At 44.0% G+C, this 26,566-nt stretch overlaps 1 protein-coding gene across 5 annotated transcripts in view; it reads right to left on the reverse strand.

Moving 5' to 3' along the window:
* The window catches only part of ACSL6 (acyl-CoA synthetase long chain family member 6), a 262,251-nt gene that overhangs the window by 95,671 nt on the left and 140,014 nt on the right, over positions 1-26,566 (reverse strand). For 4 of the 5 annotated variants that reach the window (XM_044280775.1, XM_044280776.1, XM_044280773.1 and 1 more), the window contains 2 exons: positions 16,800-16,934; positions 10,166-10,261 (listed from right to left, as the gene is read on the reverse strand). In XM_044280775.1, the coding sequence (XP_044136710.1) occupies positions 10,166-10,261; positions 16,800-16,934 (231 nt within the window). The remainder of the gene's footprint in view (positions 1-10,165; positions 10,262-16,799; positions 16,935-26,566) is intronic. The other variant, XM_044280774.1, reaches the window with a different exon arrangement.

A 26,566-nucleotide genomic window follows, 5' to 3' on the forward strand; every position in this document is an offset into this window, starting at 1 on the left:
AAGGTATCGTGCTCTTTTAGAATATCTGATACGGGTAAGTTAGACTGCCTAACCACAGGGCTACATGCCTCTTTCAAATCAAAGGGTGCTAAATCAATGACATCTCCCAAAGTCAGAAGCGGGGAAGGAGTGGAAAGCATTCTACCACTAGAGGAGAACCATTCCCAAACTGCCAGGGAGCATCTTATCATAGGGTTTTGGATTTGAGAAGATGGGGGAAAGGCTTTCCCAGCAAGCAGAACAGCTCTGGGAGTGGAGGGGAGAAAGCAATTTTCCATCTGAACCCAAAATTTATGGGGGGGAGCCCTAATCCAATCTACTACTCTGGCTAGATGTATGGCTTTCATGTATATTTCAGGATCTGGGAGATTAATCCCACCTAGCTCCTTTGGTTTGGTGAGAGTGTCTAATGCAATTCTCGGTCTGCGCCCCTTCCAAATAAAATGGCGCACTGCCTTATTAAATCTATTAAAGAAGGATTTCGGTATCTTGATAGGCAGAACCTGCATGACATATGTCAATTTGGGTAGAATCAATGCCGATACCATATTTTTTCTGCCAAACCAAGACAGAAAAGGGAGGTCCAACGAGTCCATCTGGTCAATAACCGACTTTAAAAGAGGGATAAAGTTTAGTTTGTATAAGTCCTTAGTATTAGGGGATATGTTTACTCCTAGGTACGTCAACCTTTGTGTAGACCAGTTAAAGGGAGACTGGAGCTTAAGAATTCTAATTGTTGAGGGAGGGAACCCACTATGAATGAGTTGAGATTTAGCAGGGTTTACCTTAAAATTAGAAAGTGACCCAAATAAATCCAGCAATGATAAGATAGCAGGAAGAGATTTTTTCGGATTGGTTGTGCAGATCAAGAGATCATCGGCAAATGCAGCCAATTTGATTTCCTGACTACCCACTTTAAGTCCTATAATCTCTGTCTGCTGTCTCAGGGATTGCAAAAGCGTCTCCATAACCAATACGAAAATAAGCGGGGACAGAGGACAGCCCTGTCTTGTGCCATTCCTTATACTGAAGCAGGGAGATAGGGTATCATTAACTAGTACCGATGCCGAGGAGGAGTGATACATAGCCCTGATTGCATTTGAGAATTGAACAGGAATATTAAATTTGGCCAGTGTAAGACTAATATATAGCCAGTCTATTCTGTCAAACGCCTTCTCGGCATCGGTACCTAAGAGGACTATGGGTATTTTTTTAAAAGAGGAGAAGTACAATGCATTTAGTACTTTCATAACATTGTCCTTACCCTCTCTTCCCTTGACAAATCCGACCTGGTCTGGATGGATCAGGGAGGGGAGTAGTTTTTGCAGCCTAATAGCCAACATTTTGGCCAATAGTTTAAGGTCAGTGTTAAGCAAGGATATAGGACGATAATTTGAGCAGATGGAATGATCCTTACCTGGTTTGGGAATAATTGTTATCGTAGCTCTAGACATATCGGACGACACAGGGGAGTTAAGCAGTGCATTATTGCATATTGGAAGTAAGTGGGGAAACAGGACTTCGGAGTAAGCTTTATAATATGACAGAGGTAAACCATCCGGTCCGGGGCATTTCCCGGTCGGGGATGAATTAAGTGCTTCTTGAATGTCCGCTATCGTAAACGGAGCAGCCAGCTGATCATGCTGGCTATTTGTAAGGACAGGGAGATGAAGTGAGCTAAGGAAGGAAGAAATATTTTGTTCCTTGTCCAGTCCAGGATCAGGAAGACGGGGGGGGGGGGGGGGGAGGTTATACAGGGACTCATAATACAACTTAAACTGTTCTGCTATTTCTTCAGTTTTGAGCAACATTGAACCTGATGGAGAGGTAATTTTATGTATGAAGCCATTCAGTTTTCTACGTTTAATCCGCTGCATCTGAAACTTTGTTGCTTTATCGCCATGAGCAAAGAATTTTTGCTGAGAGCTTAAAAAATACTTCGCAGAGCGCTCATTTAGTAAATTTTTAAGCTCTGTTTTGAGTAAAATAAGTTCAGATAAGTGAAGTTGCAATAAAGAAATTTTATGAGTCTTCTCCAAGTTGTTAATCCTGGTAAGAAGGGAGTTTATTTTTTTGTCGGCCTCTTTCTTCAAATAGTAGCATAGGCTTATCAATTGTCCCCTTATATAGGCTTTATGGGCATCCCATAGGGTATTTGGGGAAGTATCAGAAGTATGATTAATTTGGAAGTATTCCTTTAGGAGGGAAAGTATTTTATTCTTATGTTTGGCATTTTCCAAGATGGACTCGTTGAACCTCCAACCAGATTTCTTACCCATACCTTGTGAAGGGCGGATGGAACAGAAGACTGGTGAATGATCTGATAGCGTCATGGACCCTATTTTCGCCGAAGAGCAAAATTGCAAGTGTTCTTTGGAGATTAATACATAATCAATTCTGCTATATGAGTTGTTGGCTGCAGAGAAAAAAGAGTAATCAATATCATTAGGATTAAGACATCTCCACACATCAACCAAACCAAGTTTGTACATTCTAGCCAGAGTAGCTTTGATTGCCTTAGAGGGGAGAGCTGATTTTCTTGAAGACGTATCTAAAAGGGGATTAAGAGGCATATTCAAATCTCCTGCTAATATTAGTATACCTTCCCTATGTTTCTCAACTAAAGATAGGAGGCTGGCAATCCATCTAGTTTGGTCAGCATTAGGGGCGTAGGCATTAACAAAAGTGTACAAGGTTTGACCGTTTTTTCCTTTCAATATAATGTAACGGCCCTCTGGATCTTGAACATGACTCTGATAGGTGAATGGGGTGTTACGCCTGAAACCAATGCTGACCCCTCTAGATGCCGCCCCATCCGCGCCACAATGATACCAATGATACAAGTAGGGTATTTAGTGAATGACAGGTTTGGAAAATTATCCTGCTTAAAGTGAGTTTCTTGTAGGAAAATTACTGCACTTTTTTCCTTCCAGAGGAGAGAGAAGATTTGACTTCGTTTAGAGGGGGACCTTAACCCTTTCACATTGTAAGAAACAATTACTAGTTCAGACATTTCTTGACCATAATAACATATAAAGCATAGCGATGCATAATGAGCAAAATAGAATCTATGGACCCTGACTTACACCATATTAACATAGAAACAAAAACTTGAGACCACAATAAGTGGAACAACAACATCATGTGAAGTCGCATGGACAGCAACTATCAAATGGGGTAGGGGGAGAGTGAAACAAGTTCACAAGTAACCTGCATCAGGGAGGGAACCGGCCTAAAATATAAATCTTAAAGTCATAAGAGACAAAAGTATAGATCAGATCTATAAAAGAAAGGTGACATTAAAGCTGGGTTAAAATAACAGTATAGCGGACCACAAATAGAGAGGGACTGACAGGACAGTAGGAGAACAGAGGAAGAAAAATCAAAAACAAATGACACCAAGAATTCAGGAGCCATCCTGTGAGAAGTGGGTCTTTTTTGGCGTTGAGACATCTCTGGACTTCTTGGACCTCATCTTCTTCGGCGTTATAGTGGTCTCCCAAGGCTGGGGAGCAGGCAAAGCTGGTAGAGCTGAAATATCCTGAACTTTGTCCCAGTCAGGAATGTTCAAAGGAGGAGAGTCTAAAGCTATATAAGCTTCCGATAAGTCCGAGAAGGATGATATCATGATCCTTTTTCCATCAGCTAGGAAGGACAGCCCAAACGGAAAGGACCATCTGTAGAGGATCTTCTTTTCTTTAAGCAATGATGTAAGGGGCCTCAGAAATCGCCTTTTTTGCAGGGTAGATGGTGATAAGTCCTGATATATCTGTATCTGCGACTCCTCCAGGAGAATCGATGGTGCAATTCTGGCAGCCTTCAATATTGCTTCCTTATCCTGGTAGTTCAGGAAACGGCATATCACGTCCCTGGGGGGATCAGTGTCCTTAGGACGGGGGCGCAAAGCTCTGTGTGCCCGTTCTATTATCAGCATGGCTGGATCAAATTCTCCCAGCAAGGAAGTGACTATTTTTGTAATGGCGTTCGGAATGTCTGTGGTGGAGATCGTCTCCGGGATCCCTCTAAACCGGAGGTTATTACGCCTTCCTCTATTCTCCTGGTCTTCCAGGGAGGAATATAACTGGTTAAAATGAAACTGACAGGCAGATAGCGATTTAGTGACTGCAGCGCTGTGTTCAAGCGTTGCTGCGTGCGCAGTTTCTAGCGCATCCACTCTGTGGCCTATCTGTTGAATGTCCTGAGCCACCTCCTGTAGTTTCGAAATTACAGGGTGCATTGCCTCCTCTAAAGCCTGCTTAATAAAGCTACGTGACACCGGGAGGTTGCGGGACTCACCCTCTTCCTCCGCGCCTTCCTCTCCTTCAGAGAAGCTTGTAGTGCGACCTCGTGGAGTACCGCCGGGAGCCGCGGCCATCTTGGATTCTTTGGCCGGGCCGGCTGCCGGCTGCTTCTTTAGATATTTCGTCATGTCTGAGACCGCTGGCGAAGATTTAGCTTGTGCAGCTTGGTCACACTGCTTCTGGCCACCATATTTGACCATCTTGAGCTCTCAGTGTTGAAGATAGCCGTTCCCTCAGCAGGTTGAAAGCAGGAGCTCTAACCGGATGCTTCCATTCAGTTCAGGCGCTAGCTCCGCCCCCCCCCCCCCCCGTTGCAGACATCTTGATTGAAGAACTGTTTGCCTGGTTTCTGCCTCTTTGCTTGCAAATGGATGAGATCAGTATAGTATTTTTCCATAGCATCATCACAACGGCATACAAGGAGATTGAGCCCTGACCTCTGTAGGGGCAGGAACAGAGAAAGGTTAAATACCCACCACCACCAGTGTTTCCTGTCCCTACAGAGGACAGGGCAGAGAAAGGTCTCCCTGTATGCAGGGAGATGAAGCTAAGGAATTGGATTTTTTTTATTTATTTTTTTACCTTGGCCTCCCACACTCCAGTACTAACGCTGGGCAGGAGGTGTGGGGTATTGTCTCGTCCCGGTTAGTCCGGGGCCTGATCCCTCGGCGTCGACACCCTCCTGGCCTACTGAGGCTTCAGCTGGGTTGCGCACCGGCGGCGCATAGTTATGATGTCACTGCCGGCGTTCCGGAAGTGGCGTGGACGGCGTTCGGCCCGGCTTAAAGCCGAGGCCTGGACTCTAGTAGGATGCTTCGGTGGATCGATTCCCACAGCCAGCGGAGCTCTTACCTTCCGGGAAAGGACGAAGCATCCGACCACAATGTCTGGGACAGAGCGGTCCCCTAGAGAGCCCGAACCGACGCTGCCACCATTCCTGAGTCCCCTTTGGGGGTATTAATGTTAGGTCAGGGAGTCTATTGATCCCCCTCTCCTGCTGTAAGAAAAAGGGGGGGAGGGAGAGTTTGTTTGTTATCTCTCTTCTTGGTACAAGGAGCTCTCCTCAGCTCGACGACCCCCCCTCTTCCCACTCTTTTTTAGTTTTGTCCACTCCCTTACAGCTACCTTCTCCTCCCTTTAGGTGTCTAAAGAAACCCCAAAAAAGATCAAGAGATCCCTCAAATGTATCTCCTGTAATGGCAAACTTCCGGACAACTATCTCAAGAAACTGTGCAAAAATTGCATCTCAAATATTGTACGGGACAAAGCACCCTCTCTAAAGGAGGAATTAAAATCTATGATACAGGAGGAAATACGTTCATCTTTAGCCCACCTATCTACTAATCCCCCCGATTTACCGCAACCTAGGAAAAAGCGGGTTAGATCACCGTCCCCTTTTGACTCTGAAGCTATAGCAGACGAGAGCGTCCACTCCGCCAGGTCATGGGAAGAGGGGGAAAGAGTCTCTGATTCAGACTCCGTAGATAGTGGTCGTAGATACTATTTTTCTACTGAAGATATGTCCGACCTATTAAGAGCGGTCAGATCTACTATGGGAGTGGAGGAAGTACAACGTACCCATTCTATACAGGAAGAAATGTTTGAGGGGTTGAGAGTTAAAAAACGTGTGTGTTTCCCATAAACAAAAGTATTAAAGATATGGTCCTTGAAGAATGGGCAGATCCGGAAAGACGCCTGGGAGTCTCGGCTTTGTTTAAAAATAGATTACTATTTGATCCCGAGGAGTCCAAAATTTTCAACGAGATCCCCAAAATTGATGTTCAAGTTGCTAAAGTGAACAAAACAAAATCCCTTCCATTTGAGGGTGCCTCCCAACTCAAGGATTCTATGGATCGTAAAGCTGACAGTCTCCTCAGGAAGTTATGGGAGGCTACCATGTTTAATATTAAAACCAATATTGCATCTATCTCAGTCGCTAGATCCATGTATCTCTGGTTGGGAGAATTAGAAGACCATATAAAAAATAAAACATCTAGAGAGAGGAAATCCTCAATTCTCTCCCTCTTTTAAAATCTGCCACGGCCTTCCTGGCGGACGCCTCGGCCGAGTCGGTCCGATTCTCCGCCAGAGATGCGGCACTTTCCAATTCGGCCAGACAAGCACTTTGGATGAAGTGCTGGTCTGGGAATAAGACGTCTAAATTGAAACTTTGCTCTATACCCTTTTCTGGAGAATATGTTTTCGGCCCGGTCCTAGATAAGATTTTAGAGAAGGCCGCGGACAAAAAGAAGGGGTTTCCGGAAGATCGTCCCTTCAGGCGCCGATTTCCCTTTCGCTCCTCCTCGAATCAAAAGAAAAGCTACAGGGGGAAAGGGAGTTATCCAAAAGGGGGAAGAGGAAGAGGTCAATCCTCCTCCCACCAGAAATCCTCCGATAAGCAATGACGTCGGAGTGGGGGGAAGACTCTCAGAATTCCTGGAGACATGGGAATCTATTTCCCAAAATCCCTGGCTCTCCAAAGTAGTCGGTACAGGCTATCAAATAGAGTGGTCTTCAAAACCCCCAAACAAATTTTCACTGACACGGTTTCAACCCAACCTTTGGCAGATGAATGTAATCTCCCAGTTCAACCTCCAGAAAGAGGCAGGGGTTACTATTCAACATTATTTCTAATCAAGAAAAAAGAAGGCACGTTTCGAACTATCATAAACCTGAAGCCATTAAACAAATTTATTCTTTACCGAAAATTCAGGATGGAAACCCTTGCATTTACAATACCACTTTTAAGCAGAAACGTCTTCATGTGTACAATAGACCTGCGAGACGCTTACTACCACTTTCCCATTCACGCCGATTCACAGAGTTTTCTCCGATTTGCAATCCAGGATATATCAGGGAAAATTCATCACTACCAGTTCAGAGCCCTTCCCTTCGGGATTTCATCAGCCCCGAGAATATTTACCAAGGTAGTGGTAGAGATGGTCGCCTTCGTCAGGAGGAAGGGACTTATGGTAATTCTCTACTTGGACGACTTTCTTCTGATCAGCGAAGATTTCAATCAAATCAACTCAAATCTGAAATATTTTCTTTCCATCCTAAACGACCTCGGGTGTACTGTGAAGGAAGAAAAGTCTGTCCTCACCCCCTCGAGGAAAGTTCGATTTTTAGGTATGATTCTGGACTCCCGAAAGCAAGCGATATTCCTACCCCTAGACAAAATATCGGTTCTTGACCAAAAAATCTAATCCTTTCAGAAAAAAAGATCTTGTTCTATCAGAGAGGCAATGAGTATGCTAGGTCTGTTAACATCCTGTATTCCGGCAGTTCCCTGGTGTCAAATTCACTTCAGACCTCTTCAGTCCTGGATCCTGAGTGTCTGGAACAGGTGCCAATCCTCTCTAGATTGTCAAGTGATCCCACCAACCCGGGTACTGCAGACTCTAAATTGGTGGAAAAAACACGAAAACTTATCCAGGGGGACTCCCTGGAAGAAAACTCCCCTATTGCAAGTAGTAACAGACGCAAGTCTGTCCAGATGGGGCGCAAATGTGGGGGATCATCTATTTCAGGGCACGTGGCCACAATCAATCAGATCCCAGTCGTCAAATTTCAGGGAACTGAGGGCGGTCTGGGAAGCATTGAAGGTAGCAGACGGAATGCTGTGTCGTCATCACATAAAAGAGCTATCAGACAACACTACGCCATCGCCTATCTTTCCCATCAAGGGGGAACACGGTCAACAACTCTTCAAACGCTGACAACGAAAATCTTTTCATGGGTGGAGCAGAAGGTGGCCTCTATAGCTGCAGTTCATCTGAAAGGAACACTGAATCGGGAAGCAGATTTTCTCAGCCGCCAGAGGATCGATCACACAGAATGGTCCCTAAGCCCAGAAACATTCAGGTTAGTGGTAGGAAAGTGGGGGATCCCAGGGCAGGGCAAACTCAAAGGTGGAGACATTCTGTTCTTTAAACCCCAGGGACAGACCTCATGCTTTGGACGCCTTCGCCATCCGTTGGCATTGGAAACTATGCTATGCCTTCCCTCCACTTCCCTTAATTCCGAAACTGGTACAGAAAATTTGCCAGGACAAGGCCACGGTAATTGTGATCGCTCCCCTATGGCCGAAGAGAAGTTGGTTCACATCTCTCCAAAAATACTCCCTCCAGGATCCTTGGCCCCTTCCTATGCAGGGGGGGGGGGGGATCTACTCCATCAGGGTCCGGTTCTGCACCCAAACCCACAGTTTTTGAAATTAGCAGCATGGATCCTGAGTCCCAAACCCTGAGACTTCAGGGCTTGTCAGATAAAGTTATTACTACCTTGAAAGCCTCCAGAAAGAATGTAACATCAGCAATCTACCTTAAAATCTGGAAGCGCTTCTGTTCCTGGAGCGGTGACAAGTCTCCACACTTGCATAGACCCAACATTCAAAGAATTCTGGATTTCCTGCAACAGGGTCTCGACCTGGGGCTTAGACCCTCTACCCTGAAGGTCCAAATCTCGGCCATAAGTTGTTTTTTTGACCAGGATATAGCTAGTCATCATTGGATCAAAAGATTCATTAGGGCAGCTACTAGACTACGCCCAACAATCACCTCCCGTGTCCCTTCTTGGGATTTAAATATCGTTCTTACGGGTCTCACTCTACCACCATTTGAACCCATTTCCGATTGTTCAATAAAATTATTGTCCCTAAAGACTGCCTTCCTAATTGCAATAACCTCGGCCTGCAGACTAGGCGAGTTGCAAGCTCTATCCGTCAGGGAACCCTACCTCCGCGTTCTAGATGATAGGATCATTCTCCGACTGGACCCCGGGTTTTTCCCTAAAGTTGTATCCAGTTTTCATCAGAGCCAGGAAATTACCCTACCTTCCTTTTGTTAACACCCCTCTAATGACAAAGAATCCTCCTTCCACTCTCTGGACGTTAGACGGGCAGTCCTAAACTATATTGCTGTGACTGAAAAGTTTAGAAAATCCGACAACTTGCTAGTTCTCCTTGGAGGAAGGTTTAAGGGCCAAAAAGCCTCCCGCTCCTCTATAGCTAGATTGCTCAAAGAAACTATTTGTTACCAAATACAAAATCTTCCGTGTCCAGTCAAGATTAGGGCCCATTCCACTAGGCCCATGTCTTCCTCTCATGCAGAGAGAGCTGGGGCATCCCTGGAAGAAATCTGTTGTGCTGCCACTTGGTCCAGCATTAATACGTTTATAAAGCACTACTGCCTGGATCTTTCCAGATCCTCTGATCTGTCCTTCGGATGGAAAGTCCTCCAGGCTGTAGCCCCCCCCTTAACTGATATATTTTTTATATCTCCTTGCATGCCGTCGTGATGATGCTATGGAAAAAACGGAATTAGTCTTACCGGTAATTCTGTTTCCATGAGATCATCACGACGGCACGTTATTCCCTCCCTATTGTTCTAAATTTTTACTTTGGAGGGTCTCCAGAAGGTATGAAGCAATACCTTTTTTCACGGTTTGTCACCACCACTCTGTGTGATTTTGGAAACACTGGTGTTGGTGGTGGGAGGGGGGTATTTAACCTTTCTCTGTTCCTGGCCCTACATAGGTCAGGGGTCAATCTCCTTGTATGCCGTCGTGATGATCTCATGGAAACAGAATTACTGGTAAGACTAATTCCGTTTTTTTTTCTATTACCGCCATTTCAGGAAAAATAGACTCGCTACCATGAAATTCAGCTTCACGGTGAATCGCTTTTTTCCTGAAATTCGGATCAAGGTCAATTTGGCTTCGGTTCACTCAACACTAGATATAATGATGGGCTAAACATTCTAGCTACATAGGTGAAGCAAAATTACAACAATTCAGATGCTTGTTATGAGATCTGATTGGGTGTCGTGGGTACTATTAGATTAGGATAAACCGGCTTCTCTTACCTGACAGCCCAGGGCCGCCCGTAAAAATCCCAAAACTGTAGGAGATGCAGGTGCTGCTCCTGTTACAATCATTCTGACGTGTCCTCCTAGACTTGCCTGGACACATGAACCAAAAGAGCATGTAAAGTCATGATGTGAAATGATATATACTAGTTTTCTTATGTCATTTACATGTGTGTTGAGATTTTACATGTACCCAGAAAATGTATAAATAACAGTAGTGTAAGAGAATGCTTTAAAAAAGAATGGGGATCATCAATTGAATGAATGGTGCTTTAATAATAATAATAATAATAATAATAGAAGAGAATAGGGCCACCACAGTCTGACACATTTAGGCCTCATTCACATGATCGTATGTGTTCTGCGGTTTGCATACCACAGATCCACAAAACATGGATACCAGCCGTGTGCATGTGGCCATTTTTTTCCCCTTCTATAGAAATGTCCTATCCTTGGCCGCAAAATGGACAAGTATAGGATATGTTCTATCTTTTTTTGGCCCTGTGGAATGGACTTATGGATGGGACCACATATGGTCTGCAAAAAATGCAGATGCAGTGTGGAAGGATTATACGGTCATGTGCATGAGACCTTAATATAATTAAAAAAAAGAAAAACAGAAAAATTACATAAATTCTAACTAAAATCTGCTCCAGCTCCTAAATGATGTACAGTAGCTTTCAGTCCGTTTCTGTGCCTGTCACGCAGCATACACGTAATCATGCCTGGCTCTGAAATCTCATGGCTACACAGGACAGGGATGGAGACCACTAGGCAGATGTGCAGTACAGAATTCATTTACCCGGTCATCTCCAGCCTTGTACTTAACAGCTGGGAGATTTTGGGGCCAGGTATGATTACGTCTCCACTGCCTGCCCCTGTCAATCAAGGCGTAGAGGGGTGGCGCCAGCACAGAAAGCGACTGAAGCTTTGTATATAACGAGACGCAACAGTGACGCCTTCATTGCACCTGGGTGATAATTTGCATAAACTACAAAAGGGATTTTTCTCCAAACTGGGGCCACATATTAACATGGAACCAAGTGTTATTCCTTCAACTGGAAAGCACACGTCTACCCAGTCAAAGTTTTATTTCTAGGCATGTGGTGACACATTCCATGTAAAATCAGTTTGGTTTATCCCCTGACATTATTTTTAGAGATGAGCGAATTTAATATTTTGAAATTCGCTCACGCTTCGTTTTGGTGGTAAAAGCAGAATTGCGTTATGGATTCAGTTACCACGGACTATGACGCAATTCTATCACGGAATGCATAACAGAATGCCTTTAGAGGCATTCTGTTATTCATTCTGTCATAATAGAAGTCTATGGGCTGCAAAACGGATCCGTCCCGTTTCCGTTATGCAGGGGAGTCCTGTGGGCAGTCAGTCATTGACAGCCTTCTCTGTATATGGGTTCATGCACACAACCGTTGTTGTTTTGCGGTCCATTTTTCATGGATTTGTTGTTCTGTATCTGAGTTTTTTTGTTCCTCTGATTTAATTCCTCTTCTATTCCGTTATTGCACATCGGAAACATATTTGATCCTTTTTTTCGGATCGGAAACAGTAACTTATTAATCACCAAACACATGGGCAATATAGGCTGGGCATAGCATTTCTACACTATGGATCTGCAAAATATGGATGAAATACGGGTTACATACGGATGTTTTCCGTATTTTGTGTGGACCTATTGACTTGAATGGGGCCTCGGGCTGTCATTATTGCAGACAATAATAGTTTTTTTGTGGAACGGATATGGAATGCACATGGAGTACCTTCCGTTGTTTTTGTGGACCCATTGAAGTGAATGGTTCCACATACAGGGAGTGCAGAATTATTAGGCAAGTTGTATTTTTGAGGATTAATTTTATTATTGAACAACAACCATGTTCTCAATGAACCCAAAAAACTAATTAATATCAAAGCTGAATATTTTTGGAAGTAGTTTTTAGTTTTAGCTATTTTAGGGGGATATCTGTGTGTGCAGGTGACTATTACTGTACATAATTATTAGGCAACTTAACAAAAAAACAAATATATACCCATTTCAATTATTTATTTTTACCAGTGAAACCAATATAACATCTCAACATTCACAAATATACATTTCTGACATTCAAAAACAAAACAAAAACAAATCAGTGACCAATATAGCCACCTTTCTTTGCAAGGACACTCAAAAGCCTGCCATCCATGGATTCTGTCAGTGTTTTGATCTGTTCACCATCAACATTGCGTGCAGCAGCAACCACAGCCTCCCAGACACTGTTCAGAGAGGTGTACTGTTTTCCCTCCTTGTAAATCTCACATTTGATGATGGACCACAGGTTCTCAATGGGGTTCAGATCAGGTGAACAAGGAGGCCATGTCATTAGATTTTCTTCTTTTATACCCTTTCTTGCCAGCCACGTTGTGGAGTACTTGGACGCGTGTGATGGAGCATTGTCCTGCATGAAAATCATGTTTTTCTTACCTTGCAGACTTCTTCCTGTACCACTGCTTGAAGAAGGTGTCTTCCAGAAACTGGCAGTAGGACTGGGAGTTGAGCTTGACTCCATCCTCAACCCAAAAAGGGCCAACAAGCTCATCTTTGATGATACCAGCCCAAACCAGTACTCCACCTCCACCTTGCTGGCGTCTGAGTCGGACTGGAGCTCTCTGCCCTTTACCAATCCAGCCATCTGGCCCATCAAGACTCACTCTCATTTCATCAGTCCATAAAACCTTAGAAAAAGCAGTCTTGAGATATTTCTTGGCACAGTCTTGACGTTTCAGCTTGTGTGTCTTGTTCAGTGGTGGTCGTCTTTCAGCCTTTCTTACCTTGGCCATGTCTGAGTATTGCACACCTTGTGCTTTTGGGCACTCCAGTGATGTTGCAGCTCTGAAATATGGCCAAACTGGTGGCAAGTGGCATCTTGGCAGCTGCACGCTTGACTTTTCTCAGCTCATGGGCAGTTATTTTGCGCCTTGGTTTTTCCACACGCTTCTTGCGACCCTGTTGACTATTTTGAATGAAACGCTTGATTGTTCGATGATCACGCTTCAGAAGCTTTGCAATTTTAAGAGTGCTGCATCCCTCTGCAAGATATCTCACTATTTTTGACTTTTCTGAGCCTGTCAAGTCCTTCTTTTGACCCATTTTGCCAAAGGAAAGGAAGTTGCCTAATAATTATGCACACCTGATATAGGGTGTTGATGTCATTAGACCACACCCCTTCTCATTACAGAGATGCACATCACCTAATATGCTTAATTGGTAGTAGGCTTTCGAGCCTATACAGCTTGGAGTAAGACAGCATGCATAAAGAGGATGATGTGGTCAAAATACTCATTTGCCTAATAATTCTGCACGTAGTGTATGGTCCGCAAAAAAATGAAATGGAAGCGGAAAGAAAATAAGTTTGTGGCCATGAGCCCTAAGGTCTAGTTCACATCTCAATTATTTGATCAATGACTGTGAACCATAGCCAGTGTGCACCCCCCCCTCTATTGTAATAATAGCATTGGTGGCAGTGTGCGCCCCCCTCCCTCCCTCTATTGTAATAATAGCATTGGTGGCAGTGTGCGCCCCCGCCCCCCCTCCCTCTATTGTAATAATAGCATTGGTGGCAGTGTGCGCCCGCCCTCCTCCCTCCCTCTATTGTAATAATAGCATTGATGGCAGAGTGCGCCCCCCCTCCCTCCCTCTATTGTAATAATAGCATTGGTGGCAGTGTATAGCTGTCACTTACCAGTAGGAGGAGCTGCTGGCCGGACACAGACATCGCAGCAGCCAGCAGGTAAGTATGAATATTCTACTATTGCTAAGGCTAAGTAACCATGGCAACAAGGACTGCAGTAGCGTCCTCGTTGCCATGGTTACCGATCGGAGCCCCAGCGATTAAACTGGGACTCCGATCGGAACTCCGCTGCCACCAATGATCTGGGGTGGGGGGGGGGGAGGGGAGGCCGCACACTGCCACCAATGTATTAAAAGAATAGAGGGAGGAAGGGGAGGGGGGGGCGCAAACTGCCACCAATGTATTAAAACAATAGAGGGAGGAAGGGGGGGGGCGCACACTGCCACCAATGTATTAAAATTGAGGGAGGGAGGGGGGGCCGCACACTGTGCCACCAATGCTATTATTACAATAGAGGGAGGGGAGGGGGGCGCACACTGTGCCACCAATGCTATTATTACAATAGAGGGAGGGGGGGGCGCACACTGTGCCACCAATGTTATTAATACAATAGAGGAACGGCGGGGGGGCGCACTGGCCACCAATGAAATTTAAACTGGGGAGGGAGGGGGGTCTGCCCCCTGCTGCCTGGCAGCCCGGATCTCTTACAGGGGGCTATGATAGCACAATTAACCCCTTCAGGTGCAGCACCTGAGGGGTTAATTGCACGGATCACGGCCCCCTGTAAGAGATCGGGTGCTGCCAGGCAGCAGGGGGCAGTCATGTACACAGTTCGTTGTATATTCTAACTAGAAGCGTCCCCATCACCATGGGAACGCCTCTGTGTTAGAATATACTGTCGGATCTGAGTTTTCACGAAGTGAAAACTCAGCTATGAAAAAGATTTTATGCAGACGGATCTTCGGATACGTCTGTATGAAAGTAACCTACGGCCACGGATCACGGACACGGATGCCAATCTTGTGTGACTTGAATGGGTCCGTGAACCGTTGTCCGTCAAAAAAATAGGACAGGTCATATTTTTTTGACGGACAGGATACACGGATCACGGTCTCGGCTGCAAAACGGGTCCGTGAAAGAACACGGATGCACACAAGATTGGCATCCGTGTCCGTGATCCGTGGCCGTAGGTTGAGGTGAGTAAATTTTTTATATTTTTTTAACCCCTTAAGCCACATTTTACTAAGCATTCTGTATTAAGAATGCTATTATTTTCCTTTATAATCATGTTATAAGGGAAAATAATAAAATGAGTAGAACACCTAACCCAAACCCGAACTTCAGTGAAGAAGTCTGGGTTCGGGTCTGGGTACCACATTCAGGATTTTTTTCATGCGCATGCAAAACGCATGGAAAAAACTGTACATCAGAATGCAATCGCAGTCAAAACTGACTGCAATTGCGTGCCTACTAGCGCGGGTTTCCCACAATGCACACGCAACGCATCCGGAGCAAATCCGGGATGCCCGTGTGGCCTCTTTCCCACGACCGTATGGCTTTTTCAGTGTTTTGAGGTACGTTTTTCACGGATCCGTTGTTCCGTTTTCTGTTTCCGTTGTGTTTCCGTTTTTCTGTTCTATTTTTCCATATGGCATATACAGTATACAGTAATTGCGTAGAAAAAATTGGGCTGGGCATAACATTTTCAATAGATGGTTCCGCAAAAACGGAACGATGCGGAAGACATACGGATGCATTTCCGTAAGTGTTAAGTTTTTTTGCAGACCCATTGACTTGAATGGAGCCACGGAACATGATTTGCAGGCAAAAATAGGACATGTTCTATCTTTTAACGGAATGGAAATACAGAAACGGAATGCATACAGAGTACATTCCGTTTTTTTTGTGGAACCATTGAAATGAATAGTTCCGTATATGGACTGTATAGGGAACGCAAAAAACGTCCAGTAAACGGAAAAAAAAAAACTGTCGTGCGAAAGAGGCCTTAGGGCTCATGCACACAAACGTTTTTTGTGTTCCGTATATGGGCCGTATTTTGATTCCGTATACGGAACTATTCATTTCAATGGGTCTGTTGCTCCATTCCATGGCCCTGCAAAAATGGACAAGAATAGAACCAGACTCATAAAAAAAATGCGGCTCGGATGCGGAACCAAAATCACGGTCGTGTGAATGAGCCCTAAATCTGGAGTAGATTTGATTTCCTGGAACAATCATAGATAAAACAAATTTAAGAGGTCTGTGCCTCCTAATAAATTTATTGTGCTTTGAACTACAGTAAGGCCTTTTGCAAGCAAGTTCAGTCAGTTTTGTCACATGGTCAGTCACATGGTCTTTTACCATGGTGATGGATCATGTGATGACCGGAGTGACGTCACCACAGTTCCTTTTCCTGCACACAGCAAAGAAGAAGACAGAAGAGATGCTGGGCTGCGCGATCAAGTAGATTAAGGCGAGTAAAAATTTGATTTTTTTTTTAACCCCTCCAACGCTATTGTACTATGCATTCTGTATTCAGAATGCTATTATTTTCCCTTATAACCATGTTATAAGGGAAAATAATAAAGATCGGGTTCCCATCCCGTCCCATTCACTAACCGTGCGTGAAATGCGATTTTCACGCAGCCCCATTCACTTCTATGGGGCCTGCGTTGCGTGAAAAACACACAAAATAGAGCTTGCTGCGATTTTCACGCAACGCACAAGTGATGCGTGAAAATCACCGCTTATGTGAACAGCCCCATAGAAATGAATAGGTCCTAATTCAGTGCGGGTGCAATGCGTTCAACTCACGCATTGCATCTGCGCGGAAAACTCGCCAGTGTGAAAGGGGCCTAAGACTGGCATATGCAACACTAGTCTTTTCCCCGCTTAAGTGCTGATAGAAAAATGTCAGTAAAACTAAAATATGAAACCTCTCATATTGGTTCACATCCATGTGAAAACCCCCTTCAATAATTTTTGTATTTTTTTTTTATTCTTACCTGAACTTTATTAAAAAGCAGCTTGTCCCATAGACTATTGTTCCGAATGACTCCTCTTCTGACTTCAGCTTCTTTCCGTCGAGATGCAAATTCAAGGATCCATCTCTTAATTGGTGTATCTGCTTGACTGAATATCTGGCACAGGGGAAGACAATGTTTCAGGAACCAGAAGCAATTTAACAACAAATTGTATTTAGTTTACATGAATAAAAATGCAAATACTAGGTATCAAGGGGGTGGATCTCAGGATAGTGGACACAGCTGCTTCACAGAATAGGTGGCCAGTTTTTTTGTTTTTTTTTTGTAAACATATTTTATTGAATTTTCAAATAAACATAGGGTACAGTCATAGTAGTGATTTGCCGACATGATACAGAGACCCAGTGCTACTGGGCACTTTGGTTTTACCCTTTGTTAGCTTTATAATAGTTATCCATGATAAAAGAGGTCTCAAACATTGTTTAGTAAGGATATTGTCCAACTTTTCTTTATTTATAACCTAGAACCAGTGATATCCTCTCATTGCTAGTCCATGGAAGGTGGTGGTTGGAAAAACTTTTATCCTATTCACACACATCACAACAGTGGTCTATAGTAACCCTGCTTTCACACCTGAGCGTTTCTCAAACGCGCGTTTTTATGCGCGTTTTTTGTAATAGTAAACGCGCGTTTGACGCGCGTTTGTGTGATTGACTGCAGTGTCCTATGGCCACAAACGCGCGTCAAAACGCCCCGAAGAAGCTCAAGTACTTGATTATGCGTCGGGCGTTTTACAGCGCGATCGTACGCGCTGTAAAACGCCCAGGTGAGAACCATTCCCATAGGGAAGCATTGGTTTTCATGTGTTGAGCGTTTTACAGCGCGTTTGAACGCGCTGTAAAACGCTCAGGTGTGAACTTAGGGTAAAAGAATAGTATAGATATTAAAGCAGCTTATGCCACAGTCCTGGCAATTTCAACACTTGGCTTGATAGCCTGCAACTTTGCAATTTAGATTCTCTGACTGTAAGCAGACAGCTCTATAACTTTAATATTTCCTAGTTTGAAAATAAACCAAAAGATCAGCAACTACCAATATCCATTTGGCTAATAATCTCCATAAACAATAAAACACAAACATGGGCCATATACAGAAGGAGAATCACACAGACTGGATTGGATGGTATAAAATACAATATTAAAATTCTAGGTATATATATATATATATATATATATATATATATATATATATATACCGTATTTTTAGCTTTATAAGAAGCACCTGATGATAAGACGCACCTAGGTTTTTGAAGAGGAAAACAAGAAAAAAATATTTTGAACCAAAAGGTGTACTTTTGGTAGGTTTTGAACTAATGGTGGTCTGTGTATGACGCATTGTTATGGGGATCTGTGGATGACGCACTGTTATCGGGGGATCTGTGGATGACGCACTGTTATGGGGGGATCTGTGGATGACGCACTGTTATGGGGGGATCTGTGGATGACGCACTGTTATGGGGGGATCTGTGGATGACGCACTGTTATGGGGGGATCTGTGGATGACGCACTGTTATGGGGGGGATCTGTGGATGAAGCACTGTTATGGGGGGATCTGTGAATGATGCACTGTTATGGGGGGATCTGTGGATGACACTGATGGGGGATCTGTAAATGACACTGAGGGGGGATCTGTAAATGACACTGAGGGGGGATCTGTGAATGACACTGAGGGGGGATCTGTGAATGACACTGAGGGGGGATCTGTGAATGACACTGATGGGGGATCTGTGGATGACACTTATGGGGCTCTGTGGATGACACTTATGTCATCCACAGATCCCCATAAGTGTCATCTACAGATCCCCAATCAGATGCATCAGTGTGGAGGGAGGAGGCGGGGACACTCATGGCGGGGCCCGGTGCAGTGACTCTACTCTAATACACCGGGCCCCGCAACTGTTAAACATTCAATCTGATCTATATCTACCATAATTGTATATGCTCTGTATGGTACTTACTGTATTACCGTAAGTATAGCATTAAGACGGCGCAGACCGGCATCTCCCTCGGTCATGCGCCACCTGCCCCAGCTCCCTCGGTCTTGCGCCGCCTGCCCCAGCCCCCTCGGTCTTGCGCCGCCTGCCCCAGCCCCCTTCTCATGCACCGCCTGGCTGCTTATCTCACTTTATGAATGAACAGGCAGGCGGCGCATGACAGAGGGAGCTGGGGCAGGTGGCGCATGACCGAGGGAGATGCCGGTCTGCGCCGTCTTAATGCTATACTTACGGTACTACAGTAAGTACCGTATAGAGCATATACAATTAGATATAGATTGAATGTTTAACAGTTGCGGAGCCCGGTGTATTAGAGTAGAGTCACTGCATCGGGCCCCGCCATGAGTATCCTCGCCTCCTCCCTCCACACTGATGCTTTGCTGGCCGCGCTGTGCAGCATAGCGGCCAGCAAAGTATTCGCTTTATAAGACGCACAGCCATTTCCCCCCCACTTTTTGGGGGGGGGGGGGCGTCTTATAAAGCGAAAAATAAGGTATATATACCCACACACAATTAGAGAATTAATTTTATTGTTAAACAACTACAGTGCTGTCGGTCAATCCAAAATGTTAATAAACCTCAAACCTGAATATTAAAAGAGTAACTAAACCGTTGTATCAAATTTTAATAAGATATCCCTAATGTCCTAATAAAACTTTTTCTAATATACTTTATTAATCAATTTTGTATTTTTATTATACTTTTTCCTCCCATTTTTCCATGTGCGCTTAAAGTATAACTGTCATATTATTATTATTATTATTTTTTAATATTGTATTGTGGTGATTAAAATCTCCTTGGTGGCCCTATTTCAACTTTTCACTGTGTATTCAATTACCCCTTAACCCCTTAGGTACACATTACACCTTAGGACCAGGCCATTTTTTGCAAATCTGACCAGCGTCACTTTAAGTGCTGATAACTTTAAAAGCTTTGACTTATCCAGGCCATTCTGAGAATGTTTTTTCCTCACATATTGTACTTCATGACACTGGTAAAATGAAGTCCCAAAAATTATTTTTTTTGCACCAAAAAATACCTAATTTAACAAAAATTTGGAAAAAATTTGCAAATTTCAAAGTTTCAGTTTCTCTACTTCTGTAATACATAGTAATACCCCTAAAAATTGTGATGACTTTATATTCCCCATATGTCTACTTCATGTTTGAATTATTTTGGTAATGATATTTTATTTTTTGGGGAGGTTACAAGGCTTAAAAGTTTAGAAGCAAATCTTGAAATTTTTCAGAAATTTACAAAAACCCAATTTTTAGGGACCACTACAGCTCTGAAGTCACTTTGCGAGGCTTACATAATAGAAACCACCCAAAAATGACCCCATTCTATAAACTACACCCCTGAAGGTATTCAAAACAGATTTTACAAACTTCGTTAACCCTTTAGGTGTTGCACAAGAGTTATTGGCAAATGGGGATGAAATTTGAGAATTTCATTTTTTTGCCTAATTTTCCATTTTAACCAATTTTTCCCACTAACAAAGCAAGGGTTAAAAGCCAAACAAGACTGTATCTTTATTGCCCTGACTCTGCCGTTTACAGAAACGCCCCATATGTGGCCGTAAACTACTGTACGGCCACACAGCGGGGCGTAGAGTGAAAGGTGCGCCATATGGTTTTTGGAAGGCAGGTTTTGCTGGACTGTTTTTTTGACACCATGTCCCATTTGAAGCCCCCTGATGCAACCCTAGAGTAGAAACTCCATAAAAGTGTTCCCATCTAAGAAACTACAACCCTCAAGGTATTCAAAACTGATTTTAAAAACTTTGTTTACCCTTTAGGTGTTGCACAAGAGTTATTGGCAAATGGGGATGAAATTTAAGAATTTCTTTTTTTTTGCCTAATTTTCCATTTTAACCCATTTTTTCCACAAACAAATCAAGGGTTAACAGCCAAACAAGACTGTATCTTTATTGCCCTGACTCTGCTGTTTACAGAAACCCCCCATACGTGGCTGTAAACTACTGTACGGCCACACAGTGGAGCGTAGAGTGAAAGGTGCGCCATATGGTTTTTGGAAGCCAGATTTTGCTGGACTGTTTTTTTGACACCATGTCCCATTTGAAGCCCCCCTGATGCAACCCTAGAGTAGAAACTCCATAAAAAGTGACCCCATCTGAGAAACTACACCCCTCAAGGTATTCAAAACTGATTTTACATACGTTTTTAACCCTTTAGGTATTGCACAAGATTTAATGGAAAATAGAGATATAATTTCCAAATTTCACTTTTTTGGCAGATTTTCCATTTTAATATTTTCTTTCCAGTTACAAAGCAAGGGTTAACAGCCAAACAAAACTCATTATTTATGGCCCGAATTCTGTAGTTTACAGAAACACGGCAGGGCGCAGAAGGAAAGGAATGCTATACGGTTTTTGGAAGGTAGATTTTGCTGGACTGTTTGTTTTTTACACTATAACGGATCTCCTAGCACCCCGACCGAGTGCCTCCGTCGATAGATGCTCCTAGTGCTTTCCGAGGACTCCAAGCACTCCACTTGACACCGTACGCACTGCAGACCCCACGAACCGCCGTAGCTTGGTTGGGGTCTCACTGTCCTCCACCCACGCTGGACCTACGACAAGGCTCCAGGCTCCAGTGGGGGAACCTCTCCTACAGCCAGAGAGCAGGAACAGCTCTTACAAGAGCTAGTAGTTATGCCAGGGGAGTATTGCAAATCGTCAGCATATAGCAATCCCCCAATTTTGATCAGTTATCCAAACACCAGTCTCAACATGATGAAGGATAAAACAGGAACACTTTATTGAGGGCTATCCGCCCGTATTTATGCAGGTCCCCATCTGGTGGACACGCCCACAGGGGACCAGAATGGAGACTGCGACACAGGACAGATACAACACATCCCCACAATGCATCATGGTTTCCTCCTCTTTGCCCCAGAGACAACCGAGGAATAATCCAATTATCTCTCAGGACAAAGGGGAGATTGTCAATACACATGTGGAGACAACAGGACAGACATCACCATTTAAACACACAATGTCACACCCTCCTAGCAATCACAGATATTTAACATATTCCCAGATAGCTCAAGTCTGAGTGCATATCATTATGTGAATGGCACTCAGACCACACAAATACAATTGAACTAGCCATCTGGGTACCCTCACATAACAAAATACAATTCCAAAGACAGATTTAAGCTGTGCAGCCGGCCTGTCTTCTTTAAAGTTAGTATGGGCCATAATCCTGAGGCAGGAGGCTGGCAACCAGCCCCCTCCAAAACACCGTGGCGAGGTTGGTTTCGTCACATACACCATGTCCCATTTGAAGCCCCCCTGATGCACCCCTAGAGTAGAAACTCTAAAAAAGTGACCCCATTTTAGAAACTATGGGATAGGGTGGCAGTGTTGTTGGTACTAGTTTAGGGTACATATGATTTTTGGTTGCTCTATATTACACTTTTTGTGCGGCAAGGTAACAAGAAATACCTTTTTGGCACAGTTTTTTTTTGTTATTTACAACATTCATCTGACAGGTTAGATCATGTGGTAATTTTATAGAGCAGGTTGTCACGGACGCTGCGATACCTAATATGTATACAATTTTTTTTATTTATGTAAGTTTTACACAATGATTTCATTTTTAAAACAAAAAAAGTTTTAGTTTCTCCATAGTCTAAGAGCCATAGTTTTTTCAGTTTTTGGGCGATTATCTCAAGTAGGGTCTCATTTTTTGCGGGATGAGATGACGGTTTGATTGGCACTATTTGGGGTGCATATGATTTTTTGATCGCTTGCTATTACACTTTTTGTGACGCAAGATTACAAAAAATTGCTTTTTTTACACCATTTTCATTTTTATTTTTTTAAGGTGGTCACCTGAGGGGTTAGGTCATGTGATATTTTTATAGAGCCGGTCAATACGGACGCGGCAATACCTAATATGCATACTTTTTTAAATTTATGTAAGTTTTACACAATGATTTCATTTTTGAAACAAAAAAAAAGGATGTTTAGTGTTTCCATAGTCTAAGAGCCATAGTTTTTTCAGTTTTTGGGCGATTATCTTAAGTAGGGTCTTATTTTTTGCGGGATGAGATGACGGTTTGATTGTTACAATTTTGGCGTACATGCAACTTTTTTGATCACTTTTATTACCTTTTTTTGGGAAGTAAGGTGGGAAAAATTTCAATTTCATCATAGTTTTTAATTTTTTATTTTTATGGCGTTCACCGTTCGGGTAAAGTAACATGACCGTTTTATAGATCAGGTAGTTACGGACGCGGCGATACCAAACATGTGTAGGGAATTTAATTTTTTTCATTTTTAATCAATTATAAATGTGTTTTTTGATTTTTCCTTTTTTTTCACGTTTTTTTTTTTTTTTTTACCCAGACCCACTTGGTTCTTGAACCAAGTGGGTCTGATGTCTGTATAATACAGTACAGTACAATATATAGTACTGTACTGTATTTTACTTACACTGAACAGATCTATGTCTTTAGCATAGATCTGTTCAGCACCATGGACAGCAGGACGCCTGAGTAGGCGTCCTGTTGCCATGGGAACCCCCCGTCTGCCACAACTTCGCAGACGGGGAAGGGTGAGGACGGGGCTTCGGGGGGCTGCATGGGGGCTCTCTCCCTCTCCATTGGGGGGCTGCAAAGGCACAGCAGCCCCCCGATCGGAGAGGGAGGGAGCTCCCTGCGCTGTTAACCTTTTAACCTCTGTATGGAAAGGGTTAAACAGCTGACATCGCATCAAAGATGTCAGCCGTTTATACCAGGGTGCCAGCAATGTGCAGGCGATCCCGCCTGCCGCACCGCCCGCCTCCCGCACCACCCGCAACCCCCCTCCTGCACCACCCGCCCACATAATATCATTCAGGGGTGCAGGGGGAGGAAAAACATATATATTTTGGGCATTATAAAGTTTCTGATTCCCGCGGTCAGGGACCGCGGGGGATCAGAAACAGCAAAAAGCGCATCAAACCGCAGGTCTGAATTGACCTGCGGTTTGTTGCGATCGCCGACATGGGGGGGTCACGGGACCCCCCCGCGCATTTAGCCTAGGTGCCTGCTCAATGATTTGAGCAGGCACCTTGTTCCAATCACTGCCAGCCGGGCGGCAGTGATCGGAACAACACATGACGTACCAGTACGTCATGTGTCCTTAAGTACCAGGACATCATGACGTACCGGTACGTCATGTGTCCTGAAGAGGTTAATTCCACATTTTTGTTCCCTGTACTGCCTACTTTTACCTGTGCTTAAAATAGGGTTGTTAGGCATGTTCCATCTATCTGTTGAAGGACGGAGGACGCAGAAGCAGGCTGCGTGCAAGGTCACATTATTGACAGCCAGGGACTGTAAGTAAATGATTAAAGCCAGGTCCTCCCCAGCAGCTGATAACAGTGCCTGGGCTGTGTGCACTTCTCCCTGTCACTGCGCTTGGCAGACGCTCCCTCACTCAGCAGACTGGGAGAAGGCAGAGTTGAACCAGCGCACAACAGGGAAGGGAGATCTGTTATCTGCTCAGTGTATAAATGAAAGCAACATGTGGTAAGAGGACCCCTTTGTGCTGCAGGAGATTAACCCTTTCGGGGGAGGGCTCTGGTTACTGACACTTTTGGGGGGGGGCTATTGTTACTGGCTAGTGAGGGCAGACGGGATTAGCCTCAGGGTGAGGGCAGTGGCGGCCATCTTAACTGAATAGTGAGATTGCAGTTTTATGCAGACTGGTTGCTAAGGGCTGAATCTTATTAAATATGGGGTAAGCCAGTCTAATAGTAACTGATTCTGGAATATCATGTTATTAGTAACTACATATATGAAAATTGAAATTAGGGTCTAAATGTGACAGTTATCCTTTAAAGGGTTGTCTCATGATGGACAATGGGGGCATATTGATAGGATATGCCTCCATTGTCTTATAGGTGCAGGTCCCACAGCTGGGACCCGCACCTATATCGAGAACGGGGCCCCGCAAGTGAAGCTTGTGCAGCCACCCTCCATTCATTTTCTTTGGGGCCAGCGAAAATTGCCGAGCCTGGCCCGGCTATTTCTGCTGGCCCCATAGAAATGAATGGGAGCGGGGGCCGCGCGTGTGCAGTACGCTCCCATGCTCTTCTATAGGGAGCCAGCTTGGTTGTGGCCGGACCGGAGTCCTCTAGCCACTACCTTGTCGGGCTCCATTCTTGATATAGGTGCGGGTCCCAGCGGTGGGATCCGCACCTTTTAGACATTGGGGGCATATCCTAGCGATATGTCCCCATTGTCCATGATGAGACAAGCCCTTTAACCCCGTAAGGCCCAGAGTTTTTTTTTTTGCGTTTTTGTTTTGAGCTCCCTGTCTTCCCAGAGCCATAGCTTTTTTTTATTTTACTGTTCACATAGTCGTATGAGGGCTTGATTTTTGCGGGACAAATTGTACTTTCTAATGTCACCATTTAATATTGCATATCATGTAGTGGGAAGCAGAAAAAAAAAATCCAAATGGGGTGAAATTGGAAAAAAAATTCCATCACAGTTTCACAGGTTTTTTATTTACAACATTCGATGTGCGATAAAACTGATAAGTTACTTTTATTCTACAGGTCAGTAAGAATCTTATATGTATAGTTTTTCTTGCGTTTTGATTTTAACAAAATCTGTTTTATTTTTTTGTTGCCATATTTTGACCCCTTCAACTTTTTGGTAAATACGTTTACGGAGCTGTATGAGGGCTCTTTTTTTGCAGGTCAATCTGAACTTTTTTTTATTGATACCATCTGGGGTGTGTATGACTTTTTATTAAAAAAATTGTAGAAAATGAAGCGACCAAAAACGGCGAATCGGCCATTTGGACACTTTTTTTTTCCATTTTGCCATGATGTGTATTTTTTTTTATTGTTTTAGTTCTTTTATTTTGTGAAAACGGGGGTGATTTTAATTTATTTTATTTTATTTTTACACTTTTTTATAGTTCCCATAGGGAACTATAACAATCAATCTGATTTTTATTATCATAGATTCCAATGCCCTATTACAGGCAAGGGCTCCATAGGAAATACTATGCAGTAGCCTCCTGTTCGCCACACGAGGAGCTGGATCGCAACCGAAAGTGCGCACTTTTGGTTTCAGCACGCTCAGATGCCGTGGTTAGGATTGACCACGGCATCTGAGTGGTTAAATGTCCGCAATATGCATTACTGAGCCGCGGGTGTCTGCTAAAAGAAGCAGGCGGGCATCCACGGCTATAGCGCCTGCAGCGGGCAGGAGCGGGCGCCATGTTTAAACACCTATACGGTGCTGGGCGTGAAAGGGTTAAAACTCAGTCTCTGTACACCGCTGACTGCTGAGCACATTTTGCTGCTCCTGCATATGCCCCCCAGAGGATTACTAACTCCTGGCATAGCACAGGGGCTCACTGTACCCATGTACTATGCCAGAATTAGCTGAATGGAGTGGGCTCCTGGTTGTGCCTGCTCTGTTAAGTTACGAGAACAGCATATCAGCTTTTAGCTTAGCGGAGCAGGCACAGGCAGGAGCCCGCTCTGCTCAGCTAATCCTGGCATAGAACATGGTTACAAGGTACCCAAGTGCTATGCCAGGAGTTAGTAATCCTCCGGGGGTAAAGGCAGGAGTGCATATACTTCCTGTGCTACTGTGGCCCCTTTCATAAATTTTCACACTCCGTAAACCGCTGAGCTGTCAGTGGTGTACAGACAACTGAGTTTTAAGTACATAGGGAATGGTGCACTTTAGGGAGCAAAAA

The sequence above is a fragment of the Bufo gargarizans genome, chromosome 2 (assembly GCF_014858855.1).
Source record: "Bufo gargarizans isolate SCDJY-AF-19 chromosome 2, ASM1485885v1, whole genome shotgun sequence".
NCBI classification, from domain to species: Eukaryota; Metazoa; Chordata; class Amphibia; order Anura; family Bufonidae; genus Bufo; species Bufo gargarizans.